Source organism: Xiphophorus couchianus, chromosome 24 (assembly GCF_001444195.1).
Source record: "Xiphophorus couchianus chromosome 24, X_couchianus-1.0, whole genome shotgun sequence".
Classification (NCBI taxonomy): Eukaryota; Metazoa; Chordata; class Actinopteri; order Cyprinodontiformes; family Poeciliidae; genus Xiphophorus; species Xiphophorus couchianus.
The window spans coordinates 17,830,380-17,851,689 of record NC_040251.1 but is presented as its reverse complement, the minus strand read 5'-3'; the positions used below and the strand labels follow the sequence as shown (position 1 = coordinate 17,851,689).

Here is a 21,310-nt window from a genome sequence, read left to right as displayed (position 1 = left end):
TCTCTCTCTCCTCACCCGGCCCACCTCCTCTTGGATCCACTTTCTGGGGAAACGTTTGGTCTCCAGACCAACAAAGGCTGAATTCACGCCAGTCCACTTTAATCAAACTCCAGTTCGTTTGCCTACAACTGGTTCATTTGGGGAGATGTGAACGACCAACCGGACTCTGGTCCACCGATACGCTAAAGTCTCTGTTTGGTTGAACAGAACAGACCAGAGGCTGCTCATAAAAGCAGGGCATTCTGGGTAAATAGAACCAAAACAAACACGTGAGTCTAACGTTAGCAGGAGAAATAGTTGGGAGTCTTTTACTAAAATCTGATGCTACTACATTTTTGGTTTCATTTTGTGAAGAGGGAAGTGTCTTCTTCAGATGTTTTTGTGTCGTTTCCTTCAGTGATTCTTGGTGCAGCGCCCCCACAGGCGAGGAGGGGAACAGGTTTTCACCACAGCAGATGAAAATGTAACAACAAATGTTGCAACGTTGGTCGCCAACTGGACAATATGTCCTTCGGACATAAGTCAAGACAAATCCAGCTGCTATTGGAAGACCTGAATAAAATTGCTGGGGAGGCGTTTCACCCTTTTGAGTGTAAAACACAAACAACGAGACTGCAACCATAATGGCAAACTCTTTCTGTGAAGTTTGAAGCCGCGCTCTCCGTTTTCGCCTCTTGATTAAAACGAGTAAATTCGTGTCATTATTTAGCATCCAAAAGCGATGCTAACTCCTGCAGAATACAAAGCAGCCTCAATGTTTCGCCAACATCTTCACCTGCATGCTGGCACAGCAGAGCTGCGGAGGTGGAGACGGGGGGTTGCAATCTCTCGCGTTGCACCGTCTCCCCCCAACCCCTCCTTTTATAAATTACCTCATCAGTGAGTGAAATTAACACCGATTCTTGCAGGCAATTTCTCAATTTCCAATGCTAATTAGCTTTCTCTCTTTACTTTTAAATTCTGTAGCACCTGTTTAGGGGGAAGACATCTTAGGCAGTGCAGGCGCATTTAATCACAATTTTAATTAACCGTCCCCGTAGATGTGAAAGAGAAGCAATTATAATGCAGATGAATGATGATTTTTCCACATTAAATTGTTTTGTTTCTTCGTTATGTTGATTGCATAAATACTGGCGCCGTTCACTTTTTATCTACTGTAATTTTTTGTAATTGTTTTGCACGAAAAAAAGAGAGAGAAAGCAGCAGAAAGGTTTTTTAACAGAGTTTGCTTTCTGACAAATTGTTTCATTTAGTTAACCAGTTAATCGCCAAAGACGCAGGCGCAGATTTTCACACAAAAGCCTGGAGGCGTCGATTGTTTGACCTTAACAAACTATTAAACCAAATGAAAGTCATCTAGTGTCTTTACTCAGCCTCCATTTTAACTACAGAGCGTATAGTTGTGAGTGAAAGCACAGATGGGTGCTACCGGGATGGACTCATAATCTTTATGCGCTCGTGAAAATATCATTGCGTTCAATGAAGGCGCTTCGACTGCGTTTATTGCTCCTCGTTCTCTGAAACTTTGCTTTTACTTAAACGTGAGTCGCAGCGTTCGTCGTCAGCAGAGGCGGGATTTCCTTCGACTCTGCTGCAAAAAGTTGAGGTTGTACAAGTGCTACTGAGAAAAAGCTTGCTGCAAGACACAAAAACAGCTCCCAGAATCCCCTTGTGTTCACGTCCCTCCGCCCTTCACCACCCCCAGCAGCACTCAGCCCCTAATCCCACTGAGCGCTGCTTTCAGTTTGCCCAGAGACCATGCAGGACGACTCCAACGGCCCACACTCACACACACTCACACACACTCCCTGTTTGCTCCGTTTCGTCACATGGACACTCACTTCTGCAGCTCAGTCATGTTCTTCTACCTCAACCTGAGGTGCATCTAAGAGGAAAAAGCTCCTCTTTTGGACATTAGCTGGAGGAAAACAGAGCAGTAAATCCTGCGGCGGGGGCCAAAACGGGCGAGGGACAATGAATTTGGCCCCGGCGTCTCCGAGCCTTTGTTCTCGGCTTAACGAAAACGCCGCCGTCACCGTTTTTACCTCAAACCAGGAGAGACCATAAAGGTGGGGAGGGAAGACTGAGACACAAAAGAGATGTAAAAGTGACAAGAAATGGATGGAAGCATCATAAAAACACTGGTGTTGTTTCTAAAACGCAGAGTGGCGGTGAGGAAGGGGCTTCATGACGTAAAACAGCAGAACTGGAGCAGCCACTGAAAGTTTCATCACAAAAAGAGCAGATTAGCAGCACTAATCTGGACCGAATCATCATCAACCATTCAAAAAAATCTCAATAATCCAACAACAAAACCTGCAGAATATTAATCAATTAATCTCCACCATCCAGAGCATCAAAATAACTAGTTCATAATAATATTTTCTTTAAAAAAGGTCAAGTTTCTTGTCCTTGAGGGAAGGTTGGTGGGAGGTGATCAAATCTAAACTATCTCCTCTAACGTGTTTCAATTACCTGGTGAAAAAATAACATGTTGAGTTAATTAAAGGGGATTTATCACCACTTAACCCAAACAGGTTGACCTCAGATGATCCTGGGCTGAGAGGGAGCTGCTTATGCTGAGATTTGTTTCCTGGATGGACGGAACAATCTAAAGCACCAGCACTTAGAAACAACTTATTTTTTCAAGATTATGACAAGTATGAACAGAAAACCTCAGCTGTCAGGTGACCTCATCCTCATATGGAGGAGATAAAATCCAAACAAACACTTTTAAGGTGAATATCAAGAACATTACCACAAATATTTAGTCTAATTTCTGGTGCAAATATCTTCGTGGCCTTGAAATAAAAAATCTAACTTACAAGTAACTTTAATTGAAAGATATAGGAGCTTGGTTTGAGTCAATAAATCCTTCATTTTGATGATATGAGTGAAATAATGTTGTTTTAATCAACATTAAGGAATTATTGACTTAAAACAAGCTCCTATATCTTTCTTGTAAGTTAGTTTTGTCTTATTTCAGGTGTTGCAGGAGGAACCAGGAGGAAAATACTTGTGAAGATTTGTTGTTTTTGCATCTGTGGTTCACTTCCCCTCCCTCCTCTCTCCTCTTCCTGCTAATTTCCACTTGAAGCTCGACTGAAGCTCTGATTTGATGCAAACCACCAGGAGGGCGGCGCGCCGGTCGGCGGCGTCAGGTTGATTTTGCGAAAGGTAAAGGAGAAGATGGCGAGATAAAGGTAACAATAAACGGGGCAAAGAGGAGGGAAAGCTCGCCGCCTGACTGTCAGCGCCTGCTAATTGCAGATGTGCCATTCTGCCATCATAATAAAATCAGAGGCAGGGCGGACATTAAGCACGACTGGCTCATTTGTGAGACTGCTGAAAAGGTAGCACAAATGAATATTTCATTACCTTAATTACTAAGGAATACTCCTTTCCACCAGTCGCCGAATGAGTGTTGCTGTAACTAATTATGAAGCGTAATAACATTAGGGATACCGTGATTGCCAGTTTATAAGCTCGGCGCTGAGGTATAAACTGTGTTGGTAACATTCTGGAAGGAAGGAAGTGGCTGGTTTGTTGCTCCAGCGGTGATGCAAGCAGCTGCTACCTGAACGCTTTGACCAATCCGCTACGCCGCTTCATCACGCCGCAGCCTTCTCATGTCGTCGTTCACCTCTGCGTCTCCACGCCCGGCTGTAATGTATGACCGCCGATAAGGCCGTGAGAAAAAAACGGCAGAGTACAAGGTCTGCTTTGATGGCCATGCTAATTCCAATACCCCTAAGTAGTAAGAATAACAAAGTGGAGGGGAATTTATCTCAGGAATGCTGGAGCAAGACAGCCGAGCGATAAGGAAGTAGCTTCCCCTGGGTGGGGGAGAAGTAATTAGGCTGGGCTGACTTGTTAGATGACTGGCCTGGCTGGCAGGACGGCAGCAGAAAGGCTTCAGCCGCTGCAGTTTTAGCAAAAAGGAGAGGAAAGTGATACAAAGTCATAAAGCCATGACCTAACTGGAGACAAAGCTGCGTGTCAGGGCTGAGTCACAAGCTTCAACTCATGTCTTCTGTTTCCTGAAACCGTTTCTAGGTCAGGAAATACCCGGCGAAGAACAAGCGCGGCCTCGATGGCGGCGGCGTTGGTTTTCCGCCGGCCACACAAACACAAACCCAAACTCTGTCAGACTCCAACCTTGTGCGTGTCGGAAAGGCAGAGGACAGCGCTGTCGGTGTGATTATCCCCCGCTACCTGAAGAGGTGTTTGTTTGACATTCCCGTCTGACAAGCGGCGGGACATGAAGCGTTCTGGAGAGGAGGGGGGGTCCCCTCTGCAGTCAGAACCCATTAACAGGGGCTCGACTTGGGCTACACATGTCCACCGACTGCAGCAGGATGACATTTAAAGGGGAAGATGTCTCAGCTCTCCTTGACTCACTCTTGCCAAAAGGTTAAACAGAACGTCGGAATAACAAGCAGGCCGCTGACCGCTCCCCTCGCTCGGCTGCAGCCTCCGCTTACCAAGGTGCTTGATCAGCGGCGAGATGAAAGCGGGAAGCGAGCGAAATCCGTGCAACCGCAAAACGACCTAATTTTGGGGCCTAATCTCGCCTGGCGATCGGCTGCAATTAAATCGAGATAAGAATTTGGGAGCACCGGGGAGAGCCAGACGAAGCCTCGTTAAAGACGGGAAAAGGAGCAAAAAGGAGTCACTTAGGTGGTACAGGAAGCAGGAAACCTCCTGAATAATGAAGTGCAGTTGGAAAGTGAGCGCTGATCAAATAGCATGTTCTATTATGTGGAATTAAAGGTGGGCGAGTCGGCCCAGATTTCCACATGTCACCCAGCCTTAATCTGCCGATCTGCTATTGATTCCTCCACGCGGCCCTGACCTTGCCAGGAGAGCTCTTCTGACAATCCGGCGTACATCAAGGAGTGTGTGAATTTCCCTAAATGCGTGTGCATGTGTGAGTAAGAGAGAGAGAGAGAGAGAGAGAGAGAACATCAGAGCGAGGAAAAACTGGAGGCTGCTTTCAACACTTGTTTGCACAAAGGTGTCATCTCCGAAAGCAGCTGCCGCGCAGAAACGGAGAAAAATGGGAAAATTATTTTAATGGCCAACACGACACACACACACTTTTACACACAAAAAGCGTTCACACAAGCACGGACCAGCTGTGATGTGTTTGTTCTTTTCATTTAATCTACATTTAGGCTTTTGTTGCTCCATAATCCGGCTTGTTAAAAAGCTGGACCTGACAGGTTGGGATCGATGCTTCGGAGATAAATCAGAGCCGTTCTCCAAATGAAACACAAATACAACCGCTTGGTTTTGGCGGAACAGCTGCTATCCGAGCGAGCGCACATGTAGCATTGTTGGGAACAAGAAGGTGTTTGTAAAGTTGTTTTTCACCGTCATCAACATTTAATTATGAAATCTGAACGCTAGTTTACACCTGCTCAGCAACCTGTCGCCTGTCGCGCCCAGACTCGAGGAAAGTCGAGGAAAATGTCGGAGAAGAAAAAAAACAGGCGAGACGCGGCGGAATAAGTGCAAACAGCAGGACGAGGCCAAATAAAGACTTTACATTTTCACTCCAGAACGACTCAAATGAGGCATTTTTTTAGAAATATATATATATATTTTTTAGAAGATGCATCCTCCTCCTACGCAATGCATAAAACATGCTGGCTTAGGGGTAAGGAGTGGAAAAAAAGTCTGAATGCATGCAGTTATTTGCCAGACCAGTGAAGTTTCAATTTCTGTGTTTGCTTGTTTTTCTGGGGAAAAACAAGAGAAGCGAGAAGGCATGAAGAGATGTGGGCCTTTTCTCCGACTCATCCTGCAGAGTCTGGAGTCTCACACAAGTTCAGGAGGAAAACGCCGCCGCTGCGCTCGCTCCCCCCTCTCTGCCTCCACACAACCACAGCAGGGGTTAACATCACGGCTGCCTGGTAAGGCTTTATTCCGAACCGCTCCGAACAAAAGGCCCCTTTTGCAAACAGACTCCTACTTTTTTTTTTTTTCATCCCACAGTGTCCAAAGGTGTTTGCTGAAGTAAATCTGCCTAAATCCTGCCAGGAGGGGAGGGAAGGTGTTCCTATAATCCCTAAAAAGAAAGTTGTGGGTGAGAAACGGTGTCACATGACGGCTGGGAACGTCTCAATGTTCGTCCAGACAAGACACCTGCTCTCCTTATCTGCTCAAACCAGGATTTCTTTTGATTTCTTTTTTTTCCTGAGCGTCCGTGAATAGTGTGGGCATGCCATCTCGTAACACTATCTGCGTGTCAGGAGGGGCCGGGGGTCCCTGCTGGAGTACGGAGGCTATAAAAGGCTTGTAACCAGGGGACGAGCAACAAACAACCACAAACACCCTGGTTATTCCTCTCCAGCACCCACCCACCACTTTCTGCCTCCATTTTTCTCTTCCTCTTCTTCTTCCCTCCTCCCCCTCCTCTTTTCATCTCGGGCCCTTTTCTGATGCTGAATGCAAATGTGTAGCCCTGCTGCTGGCGGCGAGAGGGGCTGAATTGTGATTAAGGAGAAGAAGAAGAAGGAAGAAGAAGAAGAGGAGGCTCCTTTTTTTCTCTCTTCTTCTTTGTTCTCCCCCCGGGGGGATGTTTACCAGGAGAGACACGGCGGATCAGATATGAAAGGCATTCAGGTCAGCATTGATGTGAGCGAAAGTGAAATCGTACCTAAGGCATTCCAAAGAGAGCCGCGGTGTCAGGGGGTCCGGGGCCGCCGGTGCCTCCTGCGAGTGTGTATTCAGAGGCCGGCAGGCACACAAATATCTGCACACAGGCAGGAGGACGGGCAACCGTCACAACGCACCGATGGTAACCAGAAAAATGTGTCAAGAAAGGAGAGAAACCAGGTCCGAATGGCCAACAATCGGCCCCACAGTCTGCTCCGCTTTTAAAAGCACAAAGTGATTCTGAAACTCTCACATTTTTATCCATCACAGGATAAAATCTCCCTAAATGTGACTTCAGTACAACAACTTTCATGTCTTCCTCAGAGTAAATAATCCCAGATTTCCTTCCACAGGAATCCAGCAGCTTCCTGCTGGGGTGCAGCCCCGTGTGGGAATGGCAGCCCGGACAACCCCCCGCCACTATTGACGGTATAAACATGTAAATGAAACACATTACCGCTGACAATCAATTGTCCGCGAGCGCCCTGCGAAACGCAGCCCTCCTCCTCCTTCCCCTCCTATTTTCTCCTCTTTTTCTCCCTGCGTGATGGAGGCAGGAGTTTAAAGGAAAGGTGTAAACTTTTAAAAAGCGACGGGTTTTTAAATATTCCTGCAGATTCCTGCTGCTTCAGGTTATGTAATCGGTGAGCGTTCCCAACGCTCCGGAGTCACGGGAGAAACACACCAACGCACATATTCTGTCATTTTCCTCCTTACATGTTGCTGTTTGATGCTCGTGCTGCTTGAGCGAGAAAAAAACAATCCCAGGTGTGTGTGTACGTGTGTGTGTGTGTGTGTGTTCCCGTTGGCCGCTCACAGCTGGATGTGACAGGCAACACCTGGCGGGGGCCAAACTCTCAAACAACTTCACGCTGCTCGGATCAAGTTTCGCACCAGGAAAAGGCGAAGAGCCTCTTCTGTTCTTCTTTTTCTTTTCGAGCAACAAAACAAGCAAAGTTTGGAGAAATCAAATAATCTGGGATGATTTATTGGACTCAAATGATCTGAGAGGCGTTTGGTGAAATGAGGCGATTTGGTTTGTGGATTTCAGATTAGAAATGAAGCAGTGAGGGTCTCAGCCGTCCCTCCATCCAGGCAGGAAGAGGGGAAGAGAGGGAGGACGAGGAGAGAGGGGCCAAGCCTCAGTGAGCCGCTGCATTCCCAAAAGGGGGGAAGAAGGAGGAGAACAAAACTGCTTTTTTAAAATTTTTTTTTAAAGAAATCGTTGGATTAAAAACTCCTGACACTCTGAGCCGCATCTCTACAGCTTCTTCAGTTTGGACATTTTAAAATTTGCATTTCAATAATAATTATAATAAGTAAAAAAGAAAGAAAGCAGGTTTAAATTCAGCACAAAAATATATGAATAAATCCAATAAATCAGCTGTGGAGCAAAATGTTTCTGCTATTGATTGTTGGAAATCAATAGATGAAATCTGATCTGGATAAATAACCAGTGCGGGCAGGAATTTAATTCAATGAAATAATAATAGTACTAATAATAACAATAATAATAATAATAAATCGTGGGACGCTGAGGAGGAACGGGACTGGGAATGTCAGCGTTTATTCCTGCACATTTCAAACGGAAAAACGCTTCAAAATGTGGATAATAAAAACAATAATATTAATTAAAATAAAGTGACGCTTTGTGGATTATTTCAGCTCTGACACGATTTCGAAAAAACGTCATAAAATGTCACTTTTCTAATTCTTGTTGATTTTTTCAGCTGCAGACAGAAGCGGGACAGCAGCCCGGATAACGGAGCCCTTCATGGGAACCTCCAGCAGCCCGCAGCGGACTCCCGCTCCACCCGGAGCCGCCGCGGACGCCTCCAACCCCGGACACAACATCCACAGCTCCGGCTCCCCTCAACCCCACACCCCACGGACAACACACGCTCTCCCCGGGATCTCCTTACCGTTTTTCCGCCTCGGATTGGCTTGTTTTCGCCTCTTACACCTGGGGCCATCCGCCATGATCTCCTGCTTCATTGATAGGTGTGTGTGTGTGTGTGTGTGCGTGGGCGTGTAGGGGTGTGTGTGTGTGTGTGTGTGTGTGGAAAGTGGTGGAGGAGGTAGGGGGGATCAGATGGCAGCTCGCATGGACTCGATCCCTTGATTTTTCTGCGTGATATCTGCAGGGAAACAACAGACACGGAGCGTCAGAAGGGACATTTTTGGGGAAAATTGAAAAACGGAAATCTTCACTTTCATCCAACTTTACTTTTTTATCACCAGGAAATTTAATCAAATCATTTTTAAAAACTACAATCCTCTTCATTCTTGGATTTAAAAAAAAAAGTATTTTATTTTTAAAAAGTAACACCAACCTGGTAAAATACAAAATAAAGTGAATCCAAACTCCTGCTGATAATTAAAACACCGGGAATAAATGTTCAAACGAGACAAAAATAGTGAAATAAAGACGCGATTTTGACCTAAAAACCCGGATCTGAGCCTCAGCGCCGAACAATTAACGCGAAAACAGCAGAAATGAGAGCAAACTGAGGAGAAACGCGCTTTATTCAGCTCCAAATGTCCCGAACCTCGAACCCGGATCGGAACACATTAAAGCTAAAATAAACTCATTTTCGTTCTGATCCAAACTTTCTTTTTAACACCAAATCTGAGCCGCTGGCTTCTAGATTTCGCGCTGGGCGTCTTTAGACATTTTCGACGTTTGTTCCAATCAAAGAAATAAAACAGAAATTAAAGCTGAGCGGGATTTCTGTCGGCTCGGTTCGCCCGGATATTCACACATGATGTTGGTTCCGATGAGAACGCGGAGCTGGAAGAACCGGGATCGAGAGCGGCTCCGTGTCCGGAGAGAGAGCTCGCTTCCCCGGACTGTCAGATCCAAGCCGGGACGCCTCCTCTTCATCCTCCTCTTCATCCTCTTCCTTTGTTGGAATAAATAAGGAAAGGTGAACCAGCAGCGCACCTTTCCTTCCTTCCACCTGCGCAGGTAAGCCGAAGTTCAGCTCCAAGTTTTACGCGGACGCGCGCAAAGTTCAAATCCAAAGAAAATCCGGAGAAAAAAAAAACTGGCATAAAAATAAAAAAAATCAATTAAATAATAATAAATAAAAAAAAAACAAGAAAGAAAGTCGCACCTACCTGCTTGTTTTTATTAAATGGAGGCGGTAAAGACGCGGCTCTCAGATGGGAGCAGCCGAGGAGGGATGATGGCGAGCGGATCCTTTTCCACCGGTGATAATAATAAAGCCTTAGAAATAAAAGCCTCAGAAATAGTTGGGAGGAGGGAGGGACCGCTATTCCTGCTAGGGCAGGTTTACAACTGATGTCTTACACCCACTCCAGGAAACAAACCTGGGTAGGGACTGACGTGTTACGCCTCTTCTAATGACATTTTTTTCTCTCTCCTCTCCTTCCACCTCCTTTTCTCTGCCGTGCGGAACACAGAGGAGGAAGAAGGAGAAGCCCCCTGAAACGCACGCCACCTATCTTCACGGGAGGGGATAATTGAGGAGAGTCAAACGTGAGCATCTTCTGGGTTGAAGTTGTTGTTTTTTTTTTCCTTCTTGCTCTCCTTTCTCTCTCCCTCTCTCCTCCTCCTCTCCGTTCTTTCTTGTTTTCTCGGCTTCGGCAGAAGAAATGCGGCTCTTTATTTTTGCAGAATCAGACGGGAAGCGGCTCGACTCGCGTAAGGATCTTTTTTTATTATTATTACAAATATGCATTCTGTGTATTTTAATTTATTTAAAATGTTTATTTACGTATCAGCGCACCTGCGTTGCGTCACCTGGATGCCAGGTGCGTCCAGGTGCCTCCAGGTATTTTACCTCATGCAGAAATTCAACCAGAACCTGTGCAAACTTTATTGATTTCTTGACGCAATTAATGCGGAGGAATTTGAGAAACTGTGTAAAAAGTGGGTGAAATGTGGAAATGGAGCGTGTTGGTGCTGGTGTGAGTGAATAAGGCGCAGAGCGGAGCGGCGCAGAGCGCGGCGCAGAGCGCGGCGCAGGCTCCACCTTTGCGGCGTCCTGATTGGTTCTGTAAATAAAGCGTTATTGTGTCCTGTCCTCCTGCAGCTCGCCACTGTATGGCTAATTAAATCATCAATCAAAAGGAGGAACCAAGCAGATCGACCCTGAAAACGAAAAAAAAGGGAGAATTTATTCTGATTTAACTTTTTAAAATATTTTACAATTAAGAGGAAGTGTGTCTCCAAAAGGAGGGAATCTTCATTTAGTTTATTTTATTGATTTATTAAATGAATTAATGAATTAGTTTAATGTGTTTCTGCCTTTTTTTCTTTGTCTGTAGGTGTGAGCAGAGGCTCAAATAAGGGGAGGGGCGACGGGGCAGCAGAGGCCACCTTCTGCCCCCCAACCAGAAATAAATAATATTTGGATTTAAAAAAAGAAAATCAATTCAGCGACTTTTATGTATTTATTTGATCTTTTAGAGGAGTGGTGTCACTGAAATTGACTTCTTTTTTATTTATTTTAAAAAAAAAGCAAAGATGAGATGTGACATTTATTTATGTATTAGTAATTATAATTTATGCTTTTTTTGTCATTCAGAGCAATTTGCAAGCTGCAACATTTATTTATTTACTTGGATGTATTTTTTTTTCCTGCTGGGGTTTGATTTCACCAAACTAAAAATACCCTGAATGCATCATTTGAATATTTCCTCTACAGCAGGAGACTCAGAAGGATTTGCATCCTCAGTGTTTTGGGTAAGTTTGGATTTTATTTGAAATTTTCTTCTTTTTCCTTTTTAAATGTTTTCATCCAAAACAAAGAGGATGAAGAGGAGGAGCGTCTGTCCTGGCTGAATTATCGTCATGCGTAATTTACTGCCACGGAGCGCGCATGTAAACCAAGCACACACACACACACACCCACACACACCCACACACAGAGGCTGGAGTGGCCTCCTCTGTGGGGCCACATATTCACCGTGAAAACGGATTACAGTGGCTGTGTGACCTATAGGGCACCTTGTGCTTAATGAATATATGGCTGTAAATCAGGGGATTTGTTGACTTTGTTCATTTTAATAAAACATTCACATTTTGTTTTATATCTGCAAAAAAAGAAAGATGATTTCTTGTCTTTTTCCTCTGAATAAAACCTGAAACCTTAAAAATGGCTTTTTTTACTTGGATCCTGTAAATTTCCTCTGCGTGTTTCTGCCTCTCGTGTTTTGTGTTTTTTTCCTCCGCAGCGTTGAACCTTACAGGCGGCGCTGCAGAGAGGCAGCAGGGATGCTTCGCTGTCTTTTCGGTGGAGTTGCAGCTTCTGTTTGCGAGCTCGTGTTACACAGCTGCTGCTCCGCCACGGAGCGAGTCGGCAACTCAGAACGAGACGCAGCTTCAGGATTTAAATGACGAGCCGCGTCGCAGCACCTGCTGCAAACAGCTTGGATTCCTCAAATTTCACCCATTTCTTGCCCCGGTTTGACCTGGAACCGCTCTGGATTCGGACCCAGAGAGAAGATGCTGATGCAGAGCGAGCCTCGGGGTCTGAGCTGGGTTCTACACGTTGTGCATCCAGCAGCTCAGCCGCCAGGCGTCCCTGATTATTGGCCTAATTTAGATCTGAGAGTCACGTGACGACGCAGAGCATCCAGCCATGAATTCAGGCTCCGTCCTGTCAGGAGAAATCAGACGCTTTTTCCAAACCTGTTGCGAGACGGAGAAAAGGATTTTGAATAAAAAAAATCCTCAGAAATGTAAAATATTTCCACTCACCTGAGGCTGAGCATCAACGTTTTGTCCAGATACATTTTAATCCTGGATCAGGATTTAGACGGGAAAATGTTTCTGGCTTCCAGATTCGTTTAAACACACATGAGCCAATGCTTCGCTCTCCAATCTGATCCGATTCCAAGCAAAACAATGATTCAGCTTCTCCAAATTCACAGAGCGGAGTCTGTGCTTCAGCCCAGATGGGATCTGATCAGTAGGTCAGCTGAGGTCAGGACCTTCTGGGTCATGACATCAAGAAAAAATGTGTCAAAAGTTACGTTTGATTCACCTTTTTCTCTTCCTAAAGAGACTTTACAGTAATTAAGGTCAACAATATGAACATATTTCAGGTACATTTCTGTTTATTTAGAACAAAACCTTAAAATAAACAACTCTACAAAAAGTGAATAGTTTTTGATTTGCACAATTACAAAGAATAAAACTGAAGTAATAAATTATTTCCTCAATTTTCAGTTTGTAAATCCTGGATTTAGTTTTTATGATGCATAATTAAAACCTTTTAATTGATTACACATTTTCAGTAACTCTGCAGATAAATGTAAACCTCTTACTTATGTATAATTATTCATTTTAAGCGACTTTATAAGTAAATACAGAGGATAATTTTATCGTCATTTACCAAACAACAACTTTGAATTCCTTCATTTGCTGCAAACCTTTTCCTAACATATTAATGTCACCATAAAGTTAGTAAAATTGAGCTTAAGCAACAAACAGTGAACTATAAAAACAATAAAAATCGAATATTACAGGAAATTATCTCAACCGAATGCTGCAAATTCCTCATTTTAATTCTACAGTCAATAAATTTTGATTATATTCCAGAATATAAAGTCAGAGAAAGCAGTACGTTTTATCACTTTACATGAAGTGAATTAAACTAACCGACTTTTACGTGAATCTAAATTATGGAGCCAAAATGGAAACGTAAAAATTGAAAACATTCCTGCAGCTTTACGCTCAAATTATACAGGAAGTTGTATAATTTACTGAAAACCACTTAAAGGTGAGTGAATTTGTGGTTTAATCTACAAGAAGTCAGAATAATTATTGACAAATTTTATAAAACATTACAGGAAATTATTGAACAGTTTCAAAAGAAAACTGAAAACTGCATGAACTTCACTTTCTTTTTACAGTTCAGTTCTTGTTTAATCTTTTAAAATCGATTAAAAAACAAAATAATAGATTTTCAGAATCATTTGTGTACACTCAGTTTTTTAACTAATACTAAAAGATGTTGAATTCAACATGAACAAAGTTAAAGTAATCAAGTCAATGTCAATAAATCAATCAATACCACCAGGTTTCACGACTAATTCACATTTATTTAGCACTAAACTGAGTAAAAACTAAATATTTAGTTTGATTTGTTGTTTTGACGCGCCGGTTCTCCTGAACACTGCTCAGATTTGTTTAAAAGTTGATAATACAAATAAAAATTGTAGTTTTTAAGCAAAGATAAAGTCAAAGCTCATTTCTATAGGAACTTTTAATGCTACATCAAGAACTTTAAAAGGTACAAGATCAATAAATCAGCAACAAAATTAACCATAAACTATTTAAAGATAACTTATTAAAACAAATATATTAATTAACTAGTGGTGGGTGATATGAACTTGATGTTTTATTATCATATTTTGCAGTAGTATTGTGAACACTGTAAAAATTATCATAAAAAACTATTTATTACTGATTTATTTGGATAAGTGTGTGGATGTTATTGCCAATAAACACAAATAGAAACATTCCCAGTTGTAATGTGCTTCTTTAGGTCACAAGTCACATTAAAAATGTGATTTATGTCACTAAGCTACACAACGTAACTTATTTTAATCATTTTTTCTATTTTATTAATATTTATAGATATTCTCAATAAACAAACTGTGGAGAAAACAGTAAATAATCCAGACAATATGAACAATTTAAACATCATTAATTAGAATTCATCCAATGACAAGGAATTTATCACGATAAATGATAAACGATACGATAAATGACCATTCCTATAATTTTTATAAAACATTGAACGACTAACAGATAGTTTAAGCGTCATTAATTTAAATTTATTGTGACTATGATAAATCCAAATTTCTGTCATGACAAAACTTTATCGCGATAAATGATAAACGATAAATAATCACCCCTATAATTAATAATATAAACCATGGAACCAATTGTGGAGGAGACAGTAAAACTGTTAACACAGATAGCTTAAAAGTCAATAATTTCAATTTATCACAATGATAAATCAAAATTTCTATCATGAAAAGAAATGTATCGTAATAAATGATAAACGGTAAATACCCAAGCCCATAATTAACAATATAAAACATCTAAAAACAAAAATCAAATCAGTTATTTGAAGATATTTGCAAAAAGTCAAATTATGATTTAATTTGCAAATCAAATTCAAATTAAAAAAGCTCTAAGGGAGATTAAACGTCGGCCTATTCCAATCACATGTATTCAGTTCACATGTAGAACAGCAGACTTTTCAGTTTCTACACTTTATCGTTTGGTTCTGGGAATAGGAGAAGTTATAAGGACTGAAAGTTTTCACGGAGTAAATACCAATTATCACGACTTTTTGTGATGTAGAAGCCAAACGCTGCCGATCTGACCGCAGATAAAACCGGCAGGGAGGGACAGTTTGAAAATCTACTCCTACGATTCAAAGCAGCTGTCAAGCGGCTGCAGCTCAGCCTCTCGAGCGTTAAACCCTCAGCAAACAGTTTGTGTGTTTCAGCCCTGAAAGCAACTTTTTTTTTTTTTTTTTTTAATTAAAGTAACGGTTGTTGTTCAGACGGATCGCATCTCCTCCTCGCTCTTGTTTGGAACTCCTCGACATCAAAACTCGGCGTCTCTCGGCGGGGCTCGGCTCTGTGATGGCCACGCCACAAAAACACCAGAGAATGACGGACAATTAAAGAACGAGAGGCGAAGGCTGGACTCTGTGAAAACATGCAAAATGAATCTGGTTTACATTCGCCACCAGCGAGAGAGAGAGGCAGAGGGAGGCTCTCTCCTCTGAGCAGGTTTGATCTCACTCAGTTGGGGAAGAAAGCTCGCCAGGAGAACAAGAACGCTGCAGAAACAAATGATCACTGCAAAATAATATTGATTTTCATGTTGTTCTTGTTAGCTGAAAACTGAGCTGAGGCTTCTACAAATGACCACTTATCCAACCGAGGCTCTTGTAAAACAGACAAACATACGATGTTGTTTCTTTCCTGTAAGATGGTTTGTGGTTTCTAAAAGCATCAGGGTAGGAAACTCGACGGAATAAAACTCACTTTTATAATACTTCTTTCATTGTGAGTACCTCAGATCCAGATGTTTGAGTTATTCTTGTCATCTCTTGTAGTACGATCAATCAACATTCAGAAAATAACCATCAAATTCAAACGCTTGTTTAGTTACGTGGAGGTCGTAGCTAATATCCCAAAATAAATGATTCCTGTTGCAATTGTTCATCATTCTCTGGCTTGTATTTCACAATTACGTAAAGGTGACATTATGCTTCCTTGAATAACATGTTTATTAAAACATGTTTTAATAAACAAAACATGTTTATTAAATGTTTTGCACAAAATCATTCTTAGATAATGAGATTCCAGCCTATTTTGAGCTGTTTTAGGGCGTCTTGTCACTTCAAATCCAAGTAATCTGCTGCAACGTTTACACTCGGACGGGAATATGGCTGAAAACAGATGCACAATTATACAGCAGTACATCTTTGAAAAGCAGAAGTGGAGCCTCCTGCACAACCGACAAGAATTCAGCAAGTGGTTTCTGGATTCTAAGTCAACGACAAAACACTTTTACACTTTTTCCAGCAGCCATTGTACAGCGGTAAAACCAGCTCATCAAATGTGTTGGAGCCCAGCTTGGGTTGCTAAGTAACGGGCGGAACTCTACCGGGGTTGCTAGGTAACGTGTGGAACTCTTGCTTCTGGGGTTGCTAGACAACGGGTTGCGTCTGCTGATTTTTGTCAATTCTTTCCGGACGACTTTTCCAGACACCAAAAAAACCAAAACACTAACTTATTTTTTAACGCTTGATCTTTTTTTAATTAGCAGTAGAAACCCAGATGGAAAAGCAGAAAAGTGCAAAACGAATGAATTTTGCATAATTGTTTCCCTTTAATCTTTTTGCAATTTGGTCCGTTAGTCGCTTTAGACTCGAAAAGATGAACATGAATCATTAGCAACACTGTTGAAAAGACATCAGGAAATGAAATATTACAGAACTTAACAAAAAGCGTTCTGATAAATGGCTGACGTGTCATGAGAGGCAGCAGAGTTAGCAAGTAGGAATGAAGCGGGAGTGAGCTGGATTCTCTGTTTGCAACAGATACTAAATCAATGACAACTATTAAAAATATGAAGTTTTGTCAAATTAGTAAGAAGATAAGAATGTTTTAGGTATTAAGCAATCTGGAAAATATAACATAATGAATATCAATATTTGTCAAAATTACTGTTTGGTTAAAATACAATAAGAATAAAAAGTTCAGCGAAGACGGAAACCAGCAGTAAAAATGAGCTGCCTGCAAAAAGCTACAATTTATGAGTATTTGACATCCAGAAGTGACAATAACTGGTTATTTTAATCGTTAAACACAAAGTATACTTTAAAATGCATTAACACGACAGAGGAAAAAAGTATTTCATCTCCAAATTGCTTTTCCTTTCAAATGTTTTACATAAAAATAATTTTAAAAAATCAGAGAAAAAGCAGGTTTTCCAAAAATATTTTGGATTTATGTTCCACAACAAAATCCAGTTGAATCTGCAAATAGATGGACGTAAATTTAACATTATTATTATAATTAGTATTTTTATCATTAGTAGTAATGTATTTTTACCTGTTTAACAGTTGACTATAACTAAAAGATGTAACTTTTATATTTACACATGTATTTATCTTTTTCCCTCTTTTTTAATTGATTTCTTATTTGATATTTTATTGTTTTTTTAAAATGTCTTTTTAGCTGAATTTTATTTAATTTAACTTTACTTTATACCTTGAGTGTTGATTGTTTGTGGGGCTGACTGAACTTTTATCCTCTATGTTTTATATATATAAAACACAATAAATATATTACAAAAGAACTCATTTGTGGATTGGGTTTCCAAAAAATGAGTTCATTCAGATCCGTTGGAGTAGACAAAAGGTCTACTTGTTAAAAACTGAAGTTAAAGTTTTAGTTTTTGTCGCAGAAGATGACCAAAGCACTGGAGGTTGCTGCTCTGTTACTCTGTGATTTAAAAGCAATAAAAACAATAACTAATAAGACTGAACATCATCTGCCTTGGCTGAGCTTGAATCAAAGTAAGTGGCTGGTTCTTTGGCTAAACAATCACAGGAAAGATCCAATCATGTTGGAAGCAGACACAAAGAGGCGTTTGCACATACAGAATACATAATGCGCGCCGTCTAACTGTCTGATCCCGTCACAGTTTCTGCATAAGGGCCACCAAAACAAATCCAGCACATTTACTGTACTCCACAAATAAAATGGTTCTGATTGGGATGCTGATAGATCCCTCAAGAAAACTTTTTACTCCAAGATGAAAAAAGGCGCCTTATCGCTCACTGAAATGAATAATTGACGGCGTCTCCGATGAATAATTAATCAAACATTTGAATAATTGTTGTAGCTCTAATCTCGACAGACATTTGCATATCTGCGTGCTCTTAATATCTGCCTGTGTATATGAGGTTACATCCTCCCAGGACACGGAGATAGAATTAAAAGATTGAGCATTCATATGCACAAACCTTGACCCACTCAGCCAGAGCTGTCCACATAAACCCAGATCAGCTCAAATAATGCGCTGCTAACAGAGGGAGAGAAATTTGTTTACCAAACTGGTATTGATAAGGTTGGAAAAACAAGATTTGCAATCATACTGCAAAACCTGGAAACCAAACACTCAAAGGAATATGTAAACTTACAGGAGGATAATTAATTCACATGCTAATGTTATAAAAACACATCTCTGTTCTCTACTACAGTTAGAATATGAAGTTAAAATATGTATTTAGAGTCCGAAATAGAATATCAAAACTTTTAAAGCTGAAACTTTGTCACATAAGGTAGACCGATTGATCACATTCAGATCCAAAACTGCTTGGAAAATGAATTTTTATATTATTAAAGTAACTATACACAACTGTACTAAAGTTTAGGAGACAGAAGACATGATTTTAGCTAGCTTTAGCCTAGCTTTAGCTTAGCATCTTCAGATTCAGAACCAAACATGGAGAAGCAGCATTTAGTTTTTATCCTACAAACTGATTTCCTTTAAAACAAGGCTAAAAACTAATTTCTTTATTTTTCAAATGTAATGTAAATTATTTTTTATATTTGATATTTTCAGTACTTAGAATTCCCCTATTGCTGAAATGTGCAACAAAAAACCACCTTGTCAATCTTTTCACAATAGTTTAGCTTTGCACTAATTTCACTCATTTTAGCCAAGTTAGCTTAGCCAATCTTCCTTTAACCTAAGTCGGAGAGCATCTTACGTCTAATTTCCTGGACAAAAGGAACAACTACGTAAAATTTCAATCAGTTCATCTAATTTTAGATTACATTACCTTAGATTAGCTTAATTTATTTCAGTTTAGCTACATTAGCATAGTGCGCCTAAAATGCCTTACCCTAGTTTAGCTTTCCTGTGGTTAGCCTTCTTTAGCTTAGTGTTGCTAAACCTAGCTTATTTTATTTTCCTTATCTTACCTCAGTTTACTTTCTCTTAGTTTATGCTAATTTAGATTACCCTCACTTATTTAAACTTAGTGTAGTCTTTTTTTATCTTTCTAGTTTAGCCTAGGTTAGCTTAGCCTATCTTTGTTTTGTTAAGTTTAGCTTACCTCAGTAGTTGTTAGATATTATTTATTTGCTGGAACTGGACTGAAATGTTTGGAAAATCTGAGGCAAACTCCACTAAATACTTTCACAAAGCCTGCAGAACTTCAAATTTAGACCATTTGGAAGATTTATCACATGATAATATTCAGCTAGTGATTCAAACATAAGGAGCTCTTCTGTATTCAGTGTACAAACATATCACACATAAAACTGAAGCCTGAAATGTGTTCATTTCACAGTTAAACCCATAAATTCACACTGCGTCCACCTAATGGTGAGCATCATTCCTTTAGGAGGGAGAAACATCCCCAGTGTGTGTGGCTGGGCGTGGCGGTGGCACTGCAACATGAACTCACCCAGAACCATTATGGTTTACTGGTATTCTCAGCTCAAGTTGGACCTGGTATTGTTTTCAGTAATTGTTCAGCGTGACATCTCAGAGATTTAAAATGCGAGCCTAACCAAAGATACGTTGAGCACACAGGATGCTCGACTACGAAGAGGAAATTTTAAACATTATGTAATCTGAGGAAACACAAAACAGCCATTATGAAAATATAGTTTCACCTTTTAATGGAAACCAAAACACAAAATCCTACCAAGTATTTTTTATAGTCCCTACTGCAAATACTTGAAATAAAACAAAATTAACTTAAAAGTAACTTTACAGCAAGATATAGGACATTGTTTTAAGTCAATAATTCTTTAATATTGGTGAAAAATTACCAGTTTCATTAGTAACATGGTAAAAATGTAATTTTATAAGTGAAATAATCGACCTAGTACTTGTTTTAATCAATATTAAGGAATAATTTACTTAATTAGACTTGAAATAAGACAAAACTAACTTACAAGGAAGACATAGGAGCTTGTTTTAAATCAATAGTTCCTTAATATTGATTAAAACAAGTATATATTTCAGTTACAACACGTCATTTTTATCATGTTACTAGTAGAACTAGAACTTTTTTATCTATATTAATGAATTATTGACTTAAAACAAGCTCCTATATTTTGCTGAAAATTTTATTGTAACTTTTAAACAAAAGTTAAAAGCAACTTTTGCTGAAAAGTTGCTTGTACACTTGCCTTATTTCAAGTGTACTAAGATATTTGCACTAGAAAATACACAAAAATACTTGGTAAGATTTTGATTTCCGAAAGCTTTTTTTACATAATCAATGAAAACTGCTGAGATTACATTAAAATTAGCTTAATGATCTGAAATATTTTAGTGCCTGAAAAACAAAAACTGAAGTACATTGTTGTTTCCCTCCTTTATTGTCACCTAGTGAAGTCCAAGAAGTGTCTTGGTGTTTTCGTCGGGTCCACTGAGAGACGGTGAGTGGGAGCTTGTGACTGTGACCAGGGAGCTTTGTGAATCGTGTTGCATGATTAGTCAGGGTAAGATGGATGAAACATTACGTCTGGTTCAGGAAAAGGTCATGCTGTGGTTCAGACATTTATTGCAAAGACGTCAATAATCAACCAAAACGAACTAAACCTAACTAAACATCTCTGATTTAGTGCCTATGTTGAAATTGGGTTTGCTTCTCTCACCAACGGTTCAAGAACCACAAAGTTGCAACATTTGTTACATTTTCAGCTACTCTGTGTCAAATAATCCAGACTTTGAAAAAGCTTTTTCCCTCCTGGCCTCTGGGGGCGCTGCATCAAGAACCACTGAAGAAAATGACATAAAAACCTCTGAAGACATGAGCGCAACTACCTTCAAAAAATGTATATAAAAATGGAGTCTTGTCAAATTTTTGCAGTTATTTATCTTTGGTAAAAGACAACAAACCATTTCTCCAGCTAATGCTAGACTCACACGTTTGTTTTGGTTGTATTTACCCAGAATGCCTTGTGCTGTAGTCCACTTCCTACTGCAGAAACACAAAATCTTACCAAGTATTTTTATCTAGTTTATAGTGCAAATATCTTTGTACATCAAAATTAGACAAAACTAACTTACAAAAAACTTTTCTGCAAGATATAGGAGCTTGTTTAAGTGCAA

General features: G+C 40.4%; 1 protein-coding gene and 1 long non-coding RNA gene across 9 annotated transcripts in view; one reads left to right on the top strand and one right to left on the bottom strand.

The window, feature by feature from the left end:
* Positions 1-10,073, bottom strand: part of zeb2b (zinc finger E-box binding homeobox 2b) — an 81,843-nt gene extending 71,770 nt beyond the window's left edge. For 4 of the 5 annotated variants that reach the window (XM_028011648.1, XM_028011651.1, XM_028011650.1 and 1 more), the window contains exons 1-2: positions 9,784-10,073; positions 8,586-8,801 (exon numbers count right to left, since the gene is read on the bottom strand). In XM_028011648.1, coding sequence (XP_027867449.1) covers positions 8,586-8,658 — 73 coding nt within the window. In that variant the 5' untranslated portion in view covers positions 8,659-8,801; positions 9,784-10,073. Of the gene's footprint in view, positions 1-8,585; positions 8,802-9,423; positions 9,545-9,783 lie in introns of those variants that run through there. The other variant, XM_028011649.1, reaches the window with a different exon arrangement.
* LOC114141175 (uncharacterized) lies at positions 2,939-15,883 on the top strand. 4 transcript variants are annotated; one of them, XR_003594791.1, is made up of 4 exons: positions 2,939-6,630; positions 7,017-7,102; positions 8,394-8,664; positions 10,090-15,883. It is a non-coding gene; the product is annotated as an uncharacterized LOC114141175 (long non-coding RNA). The 4 variants fall into 4 exon arrangements; XR_003594790.1 differs by having other exon boundaries at positions 2,944-6,630; positions 7,017-7,092; XR_003594792.1 differs by lacking the exon at positions 2,939-6,630 and adding an exon at positions 6,637-6,843.
* The last annotated feature ends 5,427 nt before the right edge of the window (positions 15,884-21,310 follow it).